Source organism: Monodelphis domestica, chromosome 4 (genome assembly GCF_027887165.1).
Source record: "Monodelphis domestica isolate mMonDom1 chromosome 4, mMonDom1.pri, whole genome shotgun sequence".
NCBI classification, from domain to species: domain Eukaryota; kingdom Metazoa; phylum Chordata; class Mammalia; order Didelphimorphia; family Didelphidae; genus Monodelphis; species Monodelphis domestica.
Window position 1 is genome coordinate 434712996 of NC_077230.1, and position 13451 is coordinate 434726446.

Sequence of the window (13451 nt, forward strand, 5' to 3'; positions counted from 1 at the left end):
AGCAGCAAAAACTAGAAAGAGAAATCCCATTCAAAATCACCTTAGACAAAATAAAATACCTAGGAATCTATCTCCCGAGACAAACACAGGAACTATATGAACACAACTACAAAACACTCTCCACACAACTAAAACTTGACTTGAACAATTGAAAAAGCATTAACTGCTCATGGATAGGATGAACCAATATAATAAAAATGACCATCCTACCCAAACTTATTTATCTATTTAGTGCCATACCCATTGAACTCCCAAAATATTTCTTTACTGATTTAGAAAAAACCATAACAAAATTCATTTGGAATAACAAAAGATCAAGGATATCAAGGGACATAATGAAAAAAAAACACATATGATGGGGGCCTTGCAGTCCCAGAACTTAAACTATATTACAAAGCAGCAGTCATCAAAACAATTTGGTACTGGCTAAGAAACAGAAAGGAAGATCAGTGGAATAGACTGGGGGAAAGCGACCTTAGCAAGACAGTATATGATAAACCCAAAGATCCCAGCTTTTGGGACAAAAATCCACTATTTGATAAAAACTGCTGGGAAAATTGGAAGACAGTATGGGAGAGATTAGGAATAGATCAACACCTCACACCCTACATCAAGATAAATTCAAAATGGGTGAATGACTTAAACATAAAGAAGGAAACCATAAGTAAATTGGGTAAACACAGAATAGTATACATGTCAGACCTTTGGGAGGGGAAAGGCTGTAAAACCAAGCAAGACATAGAAAGAATCACAAAATGTAAAGTAAATAATTTTGACTACGTCAAATTAAAAAGCTTTTGTACAAACAAAACCAATGTAACTAAAATCAGAAGGGAAACAACAAATTGGGGAAAAATCTTCATAGAAACCTCTGACAAAGCTTTAATTACTCAAATTTATAAAGAGCTAAATCAATCGTACAAAAAATCAAGCCATTCTCCAATTGATAAATGGGTCAGGGACATGGATAGGCCGTTCTCAGATAAAGAAATCAAAACTATTAATAAGCACATGAAGAAGTGTTCTAAATCTCTTATAATCAGAGAGATGCAAATCAAAACAACTCTGAGGTATCACCTCACACCAAGCAGACTGGCTAGCATGATAGCAAAGGAAAGTAATGAATGCTGGAGGAGGATGTGGAAAAGTAGGGACATTAATTCATTGCTAGTGGTGTTGTAAACTGATCCAACCATTCTGGAGGGCAATTTGGAACTATGCCCAAAGGGCGACAAAAGAATGTCTACCCTTTGATCCAGCCATAGCACTACTGGGTCTGTACCCCAAAGAGATAATGGACAAAAAGACTTGTACAAAAATATTCATAGCTGCGCTCTTTGTGGTGGCCAAAAACTGGAAAACGAGGGGATGCCCATCAATTGGGGAATCGCTGAGCAAATTGTGGTATATGTTGGTGATGGAATACTATTGTGCTAAAAGGAATAATAAAGTGGAGGAATTCCATGGAGACTGGAACAACCTCCAGGAAGTGATGCAGAGCGAGAGGAGCAGAACCAGGAGAACATTGTACACAGAGACTAATACACTGTGGTATAATCGAATGTAATGGACTTCTCCATTGGTGGTGGTGTAATGTCCCTGAACAATCTGCAGGGATCCAGGAGAAAAAAACACTATTCATAAGCAAAGGATAAACTATGGAAGTGGAAACACCGAGGAAAAGCAACTGCCTAACTACAGCCGTTGAGGGGACATGACAGAGGAGAGACTCTAAACGAAACTCTAATGCAAATATTAACAACATAGAAATGGGTTCGCATCAAGAACACATGTGACACCCAGTGGAATCACGCGTCGGCTATGGGGGGTGGGGGGAGGAAAAGAAAATGAACTTTGTCTTTAATGAATAATGCTTGGAAATGATCAAATAAAATAGTATTTTAAAAAAATTAAAAAAAATAAAAATGATCATTTTGGCACCCAGGGCATTGTGGACTCTGTTAAAAGAGTATGGATAGCCCCTGCTATAGCCTCTAAAATATTTATAGCCTGCCCTAATCAGCCTTTAATCAACATTATTTTTAGGTCTAATACAAAAAGGGTGCTAAGTACCTATAAAAAAGGCATGGAGTTCTTTCAATTTTGTTTGTAATTGTCTGATATATGTAGTAATGGTTGTATCCCCTCCTAACAATGGGGTATATAGGTAGGGGTAAATGGTTGTGCCTGAAAAGATGGATGTCCAAATAGCATCTCAAATGGTGACATGTGTAATCAACACAATTAACACGCCTTTAATCAACACGCCTTTTGCAGCAAAGCTTTTGGTGGATGTCCTCTCACCTACATACCATTTGAACATTTACAAATTGATTTTATCTCTATGCCGAAAGCTAGACAGTATAAATTTTGTCTGATCATAGTCGATCAGCTGACCAGATGAACTGAAGCATTTCCTACTGCTTGGCCACATCTGATTTTGTTGCCAAAGTTCTTTTAAAAGAAATGATTCCTTGCTTTGGCCTACCAGCACATACTGACTCAGATAGAGTAACCCATTTGACCAATTCAGTCTTATCACAAATTTATTTACATTTGGAGATAACTCCTAAATTTCATACACCATATCATCCCCAGAACTCTAACCAAGTTGAACAAATGAATAAAGAACTTAAAACTATGATTGGAAAATTATGCATGGAGACTCATTTTAAATGGCCTGAAATTCTCCCTCTGGTCCCATTTTATCTCAGAAGCAGACCCAGAGGTGATTTACACATCTCACCATTTCAGATGCTATTTGGACATCCACCTTTTCAGGTACAACCATTTACCCCTGCCTATATACCCCATTGTTAGGAAGGGATAAAACCATTACTACATATATCAGACAATTACAAACAAAATTGAAAGAACTCTATGACTCTGGTACTGCTGTTCAAGCAGTACCATAGACTTCTTGCTTCATGATTTAAACCCAGGTGATAGTGTGTATATAAAGAATTTTATATATACTGGGTTGACTGAACCTTTGTATGATGAACTATTCCAAGTCCTATTAACTACACCAACAGCTATTAAAATTGGGGAGAGGGACTTATTATTCATTGTAGCCATGTAAAACAAGTACCCTTTGTTGATAATGAATAATTGATTATATTGATGGTATTTAACTATTGATAATGATAAGACTTCCCTATTGATGAATCTGTACTATTTTATTGCACTTTATTTGTGCCATACATTATTTTTTTCTTTCTCTCATTTTTTTGCATTTGAAGCACATGTAATTATATTGAAAATACTTTCTTTTAACTATTTTTTATTTTTGCAATAAGCTAAGACATCCATTTGCTTAGCATATAAATGCATACCCCAAAGATTTAGACTATGGGAACCTGCCATCTATTGATAAATGTTATGCAACTATTATTAATGATTATGTCTGATTTTAGGAAGTGGGATCAAAAAAGGAGCACAGTCTTTATCTACCATAGAAGCACTGAATAGTGCCAAATGAAAGAGCACACAGGTAAAAAAAACGAGAAACCAATCTATGTGGAATTGATAAACTTCTATGCCAATATGAAAGGAGTTGAACCTAGTGTGAGACTCGAGGTTGTAGGTGCTGTGGCATTTAAAAGAGTGGACGCCATAAACTGTAAGAGTTAAAATAATTGAGGTTGTAAACTGTAGTGATTAAAATAGTGGAATATATAAATTATAGTAGATAAAAGAGTGGGTGAGTAAATTTGTGACCACAGGAAATATGTTTTAACTACAGTGTCTTGTTTTAAATCAATATTTAAGGTGGTTGCCAGGAAAATATTCCCAATTATGAATATACCCAAGTCAACTGGGTTTTATAGAGACTTTAATTAATAATACAATGAGGAATTAAAGAAAGAGAGAAAGAGAGAAAAAGAGGTAATAATGAGAAAGGGATAAGTTGGCTCTGGCCAGTCCTGGTCAACCCAGGCCTAAGCCCTAAGAGAAAAATCAGTCAGTCCTCAATCACTCACCACAAGATCTGTCCAAGGAAGGATTCTAGTGACACCAGGCCAGCTCCATCTCAGCTGACTTCACCAGTTCAATCCTCCATCTGAATTGTCCCCAAGAGAGTCTCGAGAGAGACCCTTCAAGGCAGCCTTTCCCAGCTGACTGTTTAGAGACTGTCTTTCTTCAACAGACTGTCCTTTTTTATATAGGGGGGTTTCTCCTATGTCACCTCCCCTAAGTTCTTCCATCTACCAATCACAGTAGCCATTTTCCAAAGGACAGCCCATTATGAATTCACAGCTGAGTAGATTAATCCTTTTAGTAATCCACACCTGAGTAGGCTAGAATCTCTGAGTAAGTTTCTTCCTCTTTGCTCCTTGTAAGTTCACAAGTTGCCTGACCCTTATAGGTACTTAGCACTCCTTTGTATTAATTCTAAAAATAGGCATGGCTTAAGTATGGGTTTAAGTACTTTTCATTGTTTGGCAATGAGTTTTCTCCCCTAAAGCAGGCTTAAGTATGGGTGGAGTAGAGGTCTTCATAATTTTGATCTAAGTAGAGTTCTCACTGTCCAAATGGGGAATGGTCTTAATAGGGAATTGTCCCAATGGAGAATTACCCAATGAGGAATTTTTTAACATTCACAAGTCTGAGAAATTTTGAGGTTTACAGTGCTTGATATATGTTAAGACACAGGACTCCTTGAACTACACTCCTTGTAAAATACTTTCCATGAAAGTACCTAACAATTGACCAGTCTAGCTCCCCTGTCCCTGAGAAATGATGAAAGGTCAAACTAAGGAATAACACTTCCCTTTTTACACAAATATCTAGTCTTTTTTTCTCTCTCTTATATTGTGGCAACTTCCTGTAGTCCTGAAATATAATGGGTAAATACAACATTACTGAAATTTTTCCACCTACACATTTGTATGACAGAAAATTACTTTAATTGGACCCTAAATTACAAGGGCCTGTTGTGGATTTATTCTTTTTTAATTCAGAAATTTTATAAACATAGTTTTTGGTATTTTGATTCTGATTTTGACTTTTTTATTTCTTAATTTTTTCCTCTCTTTATTTTTCTTTTCTGTTTTTTGTTTTTTCTTTTGATAATTAACCCATAACTCACCCACTTTGAATTGATCTGGGTGTTGGTGAATACCTTCTTCAGGGGGTGGAGAGGATTATATTTTTATAAAAAATCCAAGATTTAAAATTTTGTTTGAGAAGAATTTTGCTAACTCCTTGAATCCAGAGAATGAATTTTTTGAAGAAAGATGCTTGCAGAAATCTGCACTGCATCAAGAAGATCCAGAATGAACTTTCTGGTGCAAGTGATTGAACAGAAAGGGATTTAACATTTATTGTAAATGTACACTTTTTTGTCAATGCACCTAGCAAAACATTGGTTTTGCTTTCTCTATTTTCTATTTCCCTCTTACCTAACTATTGTAATTTCCTCTTAGAAAGTGAAATATTGTATACATCTGTAGTTAGAAGTTTTTAGGGTACAAGATGAGTATATTAAATGATAATTGGGGAGACTAGTATCCCAATGATCATCAGGGGGGATTGTGAAGATTGGATTTGACTCTCCCTTGATTGTAACAATGAAGGTACTTAGCTATTCCTTGATTGTGAAGATTAAATTATAATTCCCTGTCTATTTTTAGATTTTAATCCCCCAAAAAGCACGGTACTTAAAGTTGAGTATGGAGATCTACCCATTTTGGATTTTCACCACAAAAAGGTATTATAAAAATGGACTGGAATCCAGGACTTCAATCCCCATAAGCCTTTGCTCCACTTCCCCAGAATGCTTTGTAATCTCACCTGGGCCGAGATTGAGAAGGGATTTATCCTGATTGCAAAAGCTTTTGGTCTCTCTTTTTGGACTTCCATTTTGGAGCAGAGGCGTCTCTTCCATGATGTGAGGATATCTTGTCTAGGCCTCTGGCCTAGGCATGGATTTTTTCTTATCCTGTATTTTCTTTAATCCTTACCTTTTAATAAACTCTAAAAAATATAATACTCCTTGTAGAGAGAAACTAATTTCTACCTGCCTCAGTCTCCCCTAAATTTTAATCGTTACAGTATGAACACCCACTTCATACATTGAGTGGGAGATCTGTGACCCAAATGTGAAAGAATGGGCAGTCCTGGAGTGGAGCATCAATTGGGATTGGTAGACATAAAAAATTAGGGGAAGTGACACAAGAGAAAAAGGTTTTTAAAAGTAGAAACAGACACACAGAGAGACGGAGACACTTGGAGTAAAGAGGGTAACTGGGAGTGAAGACAGACACTTGGAGTGAAGAGGGACACTTGGAGTTTGAAAGAGACACACTTGGAATTGGAGCCTGCTGGAGTTGAGGCTGATAAAAGAATCTGCTCATTGAACTAACACTAGTGAGTGTAAAGGCTAACTTCCTTCCTTGCCCTTTCTGGAGGTGTGAGCCTCTGGGAAAGGCCCATGGTCTTGAGATTCCTTTCCCCTGGCTGGGGCCTTAGAATTGTTATGTGGTTCAGAGGAAACTCTCTCTCTCTCTGTCTCTCTCTGTCTCTCTCCCTCCCTCTCTCTCTCTCTCTCTGTCTCTCTCCCTCTCTCTCTCTCCCTCCCTCCCTTCCCCCCCTCTGTCTCTCTGTCTCTGTCTCTGTCTCTCTCTGTCTCTGTCTCTCTTTCTCTGTCTCTGTCTCTCTCTCTCTCTCTCTCTCTCTCTCTCTCTCTCTCTCTCTCTCTCTCTCTCTCTCTCTCTCCTTTTCTCTCTTCCTTAATATCTTCCCTCTCTTATAAAATAAACTGCCATAAATTCCATTTTACTTTAGTAATTCATTTTTGGAATTTAGAAATTAAATCACTGCCGACCAATTAAATATTCAGCCCAACCATAAATTTAACAGGTACAAACCCAGCAGTGCTATGGCTGGATCAAAGGGCAGACAGTCTTTTATCGCCCTTTGAGCATCGTTCCAAATTGCCCTCCAGAATGGTTGGATCAATTCCCAAATCCACCAGCAATGCATTAATGTCCCACCTTTGCCACATGTCCTCCAACCTTCATTACTTTCCTTTGCTGTCATGTTAGGCAATCTGCTAGGTGTGAGGTGATACCTCAGAGTTTTAGTTTGTAAGGAATAAGTAGTTTTAAATAGTTTTGCCAAAGGAAAAGAGAGGGACACTGAACCTTTTTTTTTTAACATGGACAGGACAGAAGAGAAAGAAGTTTGAAAGGAAGAAGACAAGTGACAGCTTTGAAATTACTATGTTAAAATACATACATCCACTGAAAAAGAAACACTATGAAGCAGTTGGGCTTTCGTATAGAATTCATTTTCATGCTCTACTGTGAATCTGTCCATGCATATTTTTCTGGTTATAAGTTAAAATTTGAGAATAGAGGTGTGTGTATAACTATACATACCTATGTATGTCTGTATATATTTAAATTAATGAAAGAAACTTGCACAAGCCTGAGCACCAATTTTGATTTGGCTTGTTCCCTGGATTGCCAAAGCCATGAAGTGAATGCAATGAGAGAAGTCATCACCAAGCACCCAGCCTCCCAGTGAACATCTTCTCTTGGACTAGACTGGTCAGAGATTCTCTTGGTAACCTGAAAAGTGCACCAAGTACTTCCAGACCAGTAGTCCTTGCTAGGATTGATTCTTCACTGACACAAGGAAGGGAGGAAAGCTGCCCAGTCATGGGCAAAGGGGAAAATGAGCATTGGCTGGGCACCATTCTATGCCTGAGATCTCTGGAAGAAATCCAGAAAGTTCTGTACTAGATTTGGACACATCTTTGAGGCACAATCTCCTTGAGATCAAGCATTGCCACCTCCCTTGCTCTGTGACTAGCATTCACACCCTCTTTCCCAGGGAGCTCAGAAAACTTTTTCTCCTAACTGCATGCAGATGCTTGTTTGGCTATATGTATCCTTTAATGAGCAGTAATTGCTGAAGAAGATTTGGACCTGGGACAAGAGTTGATTTCTTTGGGGACGTCCCTAGCTCCCTTTGCAGTAAGTGTCATGTCTTCTGGGTGATGTGATGATTGTGGCTCTGGAGTCTGTCACCTCAAAGAATCTTATCTCTATATCTAGTCCCCAAGATTGGCCCCATCCCAATGGTCTCAGCCAAGCCCTAGATAACTGCAGGAGACACCAGCCTTTCGGCATTGTCGCCAAGCCTAGGGAAACTCTTCTCAGAGGGGCGTTGTTCGCTCCAGGAGAGAAAGAAGGATAAGGAACTTGGTTCCACCAAGGAAAAGATGCTGGAGGCATCCTAGCTTTGGGCAATTGGAACAGGATCTCTGCTGAGGTCTTTTGGCTCTCTTCTGAAGTCTCCTCCTTTGACCAATGGTGCAAGTATGGTCTCTCCGTCTCCCTCCTTTTCCTGCATTTCACTTCTGTTTTCATTATATCTTTGCATGCTCTGTCATGCCAGGCATAAGGATGTCATAGTTCTCTTACTTGAGTCTTCATGCTAACATTGTACCTAATGAACCTTCCTTGTTTTTCCCTGTAGGTTTGGTGCCTTTTTGCCTTTGCTTTGTCTGTTAGCACTTTTAACTCCAGCTTCAGAAAACCAAACATTGCAGCTTCCTGTCGGTATCTGTCATTTGTGGATGTGTCTATTATATCATAAAACTAGTCGGGTTCTATTTTCTCATCTAACCTCTGTTGCTTCCTTTCCTCCTCGTTTTTGGTGCCATTTTGCCTTCTCGTTCCTCCTACATGCTGATGTTATATTGACTATCTAAATGCCTGCCAGTGAAATGAAGCCTAGTGGAGAAAATGAACACGTCTCATCTGAGGCATTAGACTAACAAATTAAACTGATCGCAGCAGATGTGAAGGTCGACCAAGAGCCTGTGCCTCCCTGCTGGTCATAAGCCTGTCCCCGTGGAGCCAGATGTGGGAACCCAGCTTCAGAAGAGTGACCTGTGACCCAGAAATCTCAGGTGTTCTGTGGTTGTTTTATTTAGTATTGAAATAGATGTTGGCTAAGATAAAAAGAATAAACCACAAAATGGTCTTCTGAGATCTGTTAGCTCTCCTCCCCCTCCACTTGTTTAAGGTGTCTGAATTTTCTGCATCCCTCCAGGCCAAAGATTCTCAACTTTTCTGTGCCCTGGAACCCCCATGAGAGTCTGGGGAAGTGATGGATCATTTTTCAATATAATGCTTTAGTGTATCCATTTATAATTGAAGAAAATGTTTTAAAAATCTGGGAGAGATTAGTAAAAATAAAGCCCTATTGCTGGTGTTTGTCCTTTGTTTTCTAGGAGGACCAAGGACATCATGCAGCTGAGTCTTGTCTCATGCATGAATTGAATGTAAGTGAGGCAGAGTTGCATAAATTGATCAGATTTACTCTTTCAGCCATCCAAGCCCAATGGCAATACAAAATGTAGGAGGACTAAGCTCTCAGGGACCCAGGATGACGATGACTTTGGCATCTTCAAGGTCTGTTCTAGCTCTAAGGACTCTGCAGCTCCTGCTTCAGCCTCCTTCATGGCTGGAAAAAATTATTGGAATAAATTGTTGTCAGACTCCCATTCCTCTGGGGGAGTCTTCACATGCCTGGGCTAGACACCACCTTCACGCACAGACAAGTTTGCAGTCCGTCTGTCTCCCTCAACCTGACTTAAACTGCCTGCTGACGTGGTTTCCCATGCCACGGTGGACAGCAAAGGGAGAGGAGAACCCTGAGCGGGGCTCAGCAGGTACTCATGTCAGAGGTGCTAAACCTAGGAAGTTAAGTTCCCTGAGAGGAAGTCTTTATTTTGTACTGTAGCCAGTGAGAGGTGGCTTTCATTTCCCAGTAGAGCAGGAACACGAGGTGGCCTGTGCGTTTAGGAAGAGACTTTTGCCAACTGTTGAGAGGATACATTGGTGGAAGATGATGCTTGAAACAGGAAGAGCTCACAAAAAGCAACCAAATAGTTCATTCACACAGTCACGAGGGCTTGAACTATTAGTGGATGGTATCGATGTACATGGTTCATTTCCATTTTGAAAAGATATATGAATATGGATGTAGATATCGATTTAGCGATAGGCATGGGGCTATTGACATATCTCTACATTTCCATTTCATTTCTATCTAGTTATATGTTTTTCTGGTCCAAATTGATGACTTCTATGTAATCTATCCACTAGATTCCTGGACTCTGTTAAGAACTTCTACTTGAAAGACTCCTTTTTCTCTTCTTATTGCTAGGAGTCTCCCTACTCCATCTTTTCCCTTTGCCCGATCATAGATCCTACATGGTCTTCTCTCCTACTTTCCCCTGCCTGAGCCCTCCCAAGATCCTCTTGGCATTCTCAGCAGATCTTTGTTGCCTTCCATCTTATCTATTCCCACCATGCTACTTGACTGAGATGCTTCTTGACCTGAGCTAGGCAGTGAAGTGCTTGGGCTCTTCCTTAGGCATGGGCTGTTGGCATTTTGCCTTCACAGCAGCCTCAGGGATGTGCTGCTGCCACAGCTCATACACTCTTCTTCCCCATGTTGAACACTTGGGAAGGACATGTCGATTCTCAGCTCTCCTGACATCTTCCAGGAAATAAGGGTTCTTGAGTTCTAATGCAGCTTCTCAGTAAAAGGAGAGTCTGCTGAGGATTTCACAATCTCCCAGAGCCCAGATTGGTTTCCACAATCTGGTCTTGCCTTTGAGGTCATGAAATTCTGCATTTGGATCCCAGTTCCTTTATGTACCACGGAGACATCTCTTCTATTTGTCCATGCCATAAAGTCAGAGGGATGACCTAGAAGTATTTAATGAACAATTATCATTTATGTGTCAGGCATCATGTCAAGAACTGGACATATGGAACCAGAAATAGGGTCCATGCCTTCAAGGAACTAATATTCTCATGGAAGTAGACTATATGTAAATATCTACATGAGAAAGAGAAACAGAGATAGACAGAGCATCCTTATTAAGTACTTATTCCTGCTTGGCTCTAAACTAAGTGCTGTGACTATAAATACAGGAAAACAACATGATCCACTAATTCTTTTTTTAAATAATATTTTATTTTCCCCCCATAACATGTAAAAACAATTTTTAACATCAATTTAATTTTCTTTTAAGATGATCCCTAAGTTCAAGGAACTGACATTCTAACAGGGGAAGAGCAAAAATGAAAGGCAAATCTGAAATGCAAGGGGGACATGAGGGAATTGAGAGGATGAAGACAAGTCATTAATTGTGGAAATGGAGTAGCCCACACTGACTCTACCCTGGAGTCAGTTTACCTTCTTTTCAACTATAGGTCTAGTCCTAATTCTGTCTAATGAGCAAACTTTATTCAATTGTGGGATTTGAGAGAAAACCATATCACATTATTTGAACCTAGCCCAGCATGTCTGGGAAGCTGGACCCCAACTGCCTACTGTTTACTGGCCTTTCATCAAAGACTTAGATTATGTTGACTAGAAACATAATAAGTAAGGACCTTTCTCATAGTTATATATCTCAAGAAACCTATACGTCTTATGTGGAGAATGGTCTCATACTGATCAATCGGTTATTGTTGTCATATTTCTTTGACTTGGGAAGGGTGAGATGCCTCTTCTGAATTCAGAGAATTACACTTCTTTCCTCTCCCTCTAACTTAAACAATCCCTAATCTTGCCTCCAAATAGATATCAGATGATCAAATATTGTATTGTTTCCTTTTAATTAATTGGCCTTATTCAATGAATTACTTTTTAACATATAAAAGTCTGTCTCCCCTTGTATTCAAGGTCCAAGCCTAAACTGAGGAAACAGCCTGGTCCAAGTTTGTTGGGCAATTGCCATGCATTGCTTCATAAATTGATATATTCAAAAAATGGAACCAGTTTCCTCAGTCATTTCATTTTCACCCACCTCAGTAGAGAGTAAAGGGGTAACAATGTTCTTGAGTGGGGGTCAGGTCAAGAGCAGTCCTGAGAAGGGGAAGGTATGGGGAACAAGTCTTTATTAAATGTCTCTCATGTGCTAGGCACTGTGCAGAGTGCTTTATCTACATCTTATTTGGTTCTCACAAAAATCAGAAAGAGGGGTGCTATTATTATCTTCCTTTGTTACATCAGGAGACTAAGATATATAAAAGTTAAGAGTTTAATTCAGGACCAGACAGCTGGGAAAAGAGAATAGAATGAATGGTAGCTCACTGGGAAGTGTCTGCAGACAAGAGGTCAAAGATTTGTTGGATACAGAGGTAGGATGTAGTAGATGGACTACTGGCAAAGCACATGATCTAACTTTGAGAATAATGTGTGCTAACGGTCGTGGGAAATGGTGGGTTGTGTTCCCTTTCGTTTGGGGCTGAAGGTCAGACCTAGTTATTGGGGAAAGTGACACTATGTTGTCATCTCTATGTTATATCTGTCTTTGGAAACTAGAAAAAATGTCATAAATTCATTAAATATCTGTGCAGGTACACAAGGAGCTACCTACCGTGGCCCTAAGAACATGAATCCTAATGACATCATCCTGACTATTGCCTTCTGTTTCCAGATGTTACTTGGAACACTGGGGAACTCCTTCTTAATGTGTCTCTTCATCATTGTTTTCCTCACTGGACACAGATTGAGGCCCATAGATTCAATACTCACCCAGCTGGCCTTGGCCAACTCTTTGGTGCTCCTTTGCAAGGGCATCCCTCAGACAATGGCAGCTTTGGGTCTGGAGAACTTTCTGAATGATGGTGGCTGTAAGACAGTCTTCTACCTTCACAGGGTAGCCCGTGGTCTTTCCCTGAGCATGACCTGCCTCCTGAGTGGCTTTCAAGCAATTACCATCAGTCCTAGATTCTCCAGATGGGCAGAGCTTAAAGCCAGAATCCCAAAGTACATCACTGTCACCTGTGTCTTGTGCTGGATCTTCCACCTACTGCTATATAGCTTTATTATTGAGAAAATTCTAGGACCAGGGTCTCCTAGAAATAGCTCAGAGATAGACAATTATGGATATTGTTTTACTTCAGCAAAAATTAACGCTGAAGCACTGTTTGCATTTATCTCCCTCCCCGATGCTGTAAGTATGTGGTTCATTGTCTTGGCCAGTGGCTACATGGTGCTCATCCTGGACAGGCACCATAAGCAAGTCCAGCACATCCACCTGACCAGCCATTCTTCCAGAGCCTCCCATGAGATCAGAGCCACCCAGGCTATCCTGCTTCAGGGAAGCACTTTTGTCTGCTTTTATTCACTCAATTCCATCTTGGTCGCATATATGTATTATAGAAATCCAAGACCCTGGTTGGTGCAGTGCTCTGTCTTCTTGGCTTCCTCTTTCCCAACTGTTAGCCCATTTCTGCTGATCTGCATGGATTCTCAAGTGCTAAGATATTACTGGGGTCTTTGGGGAAGGAATGTTGCACCTTTTAGATTCTCTGTGTGTCTGTCCTGGGCTTAGTAAGAAGCTGGAAAATGGTTCCATGTTTAATCAATTGTTGACTTATTGACAGACTGACATTGAGCTTAAGCCC

The 13451-nt window shown here is 39.8% G+C and overlaps 2 protein-coding genes across 5 annotated transcripts in view; both read left to right on the forward strand.

Annotated features, from left to right (window-relative positions):
• Positions 1–13451, forward strand: part of LOC100023417 (zinc finger protein 420-like) — a 621149-nt gene that overhangs the window by 541976 nt on the left and 65722 nt on the right. The gene's annotated exons all lie outside the window — the stretch shown is intronic.
• monDomV1R1235 (vomeronasal 1 receptor monDomV1R1235) lies at positions 12434–13378 on the forward strand. The gene is given in 1 exon segment (NM_001166807.1): positions 12434–13378. A coding segment is annotated over 1 exon segment (945 nt).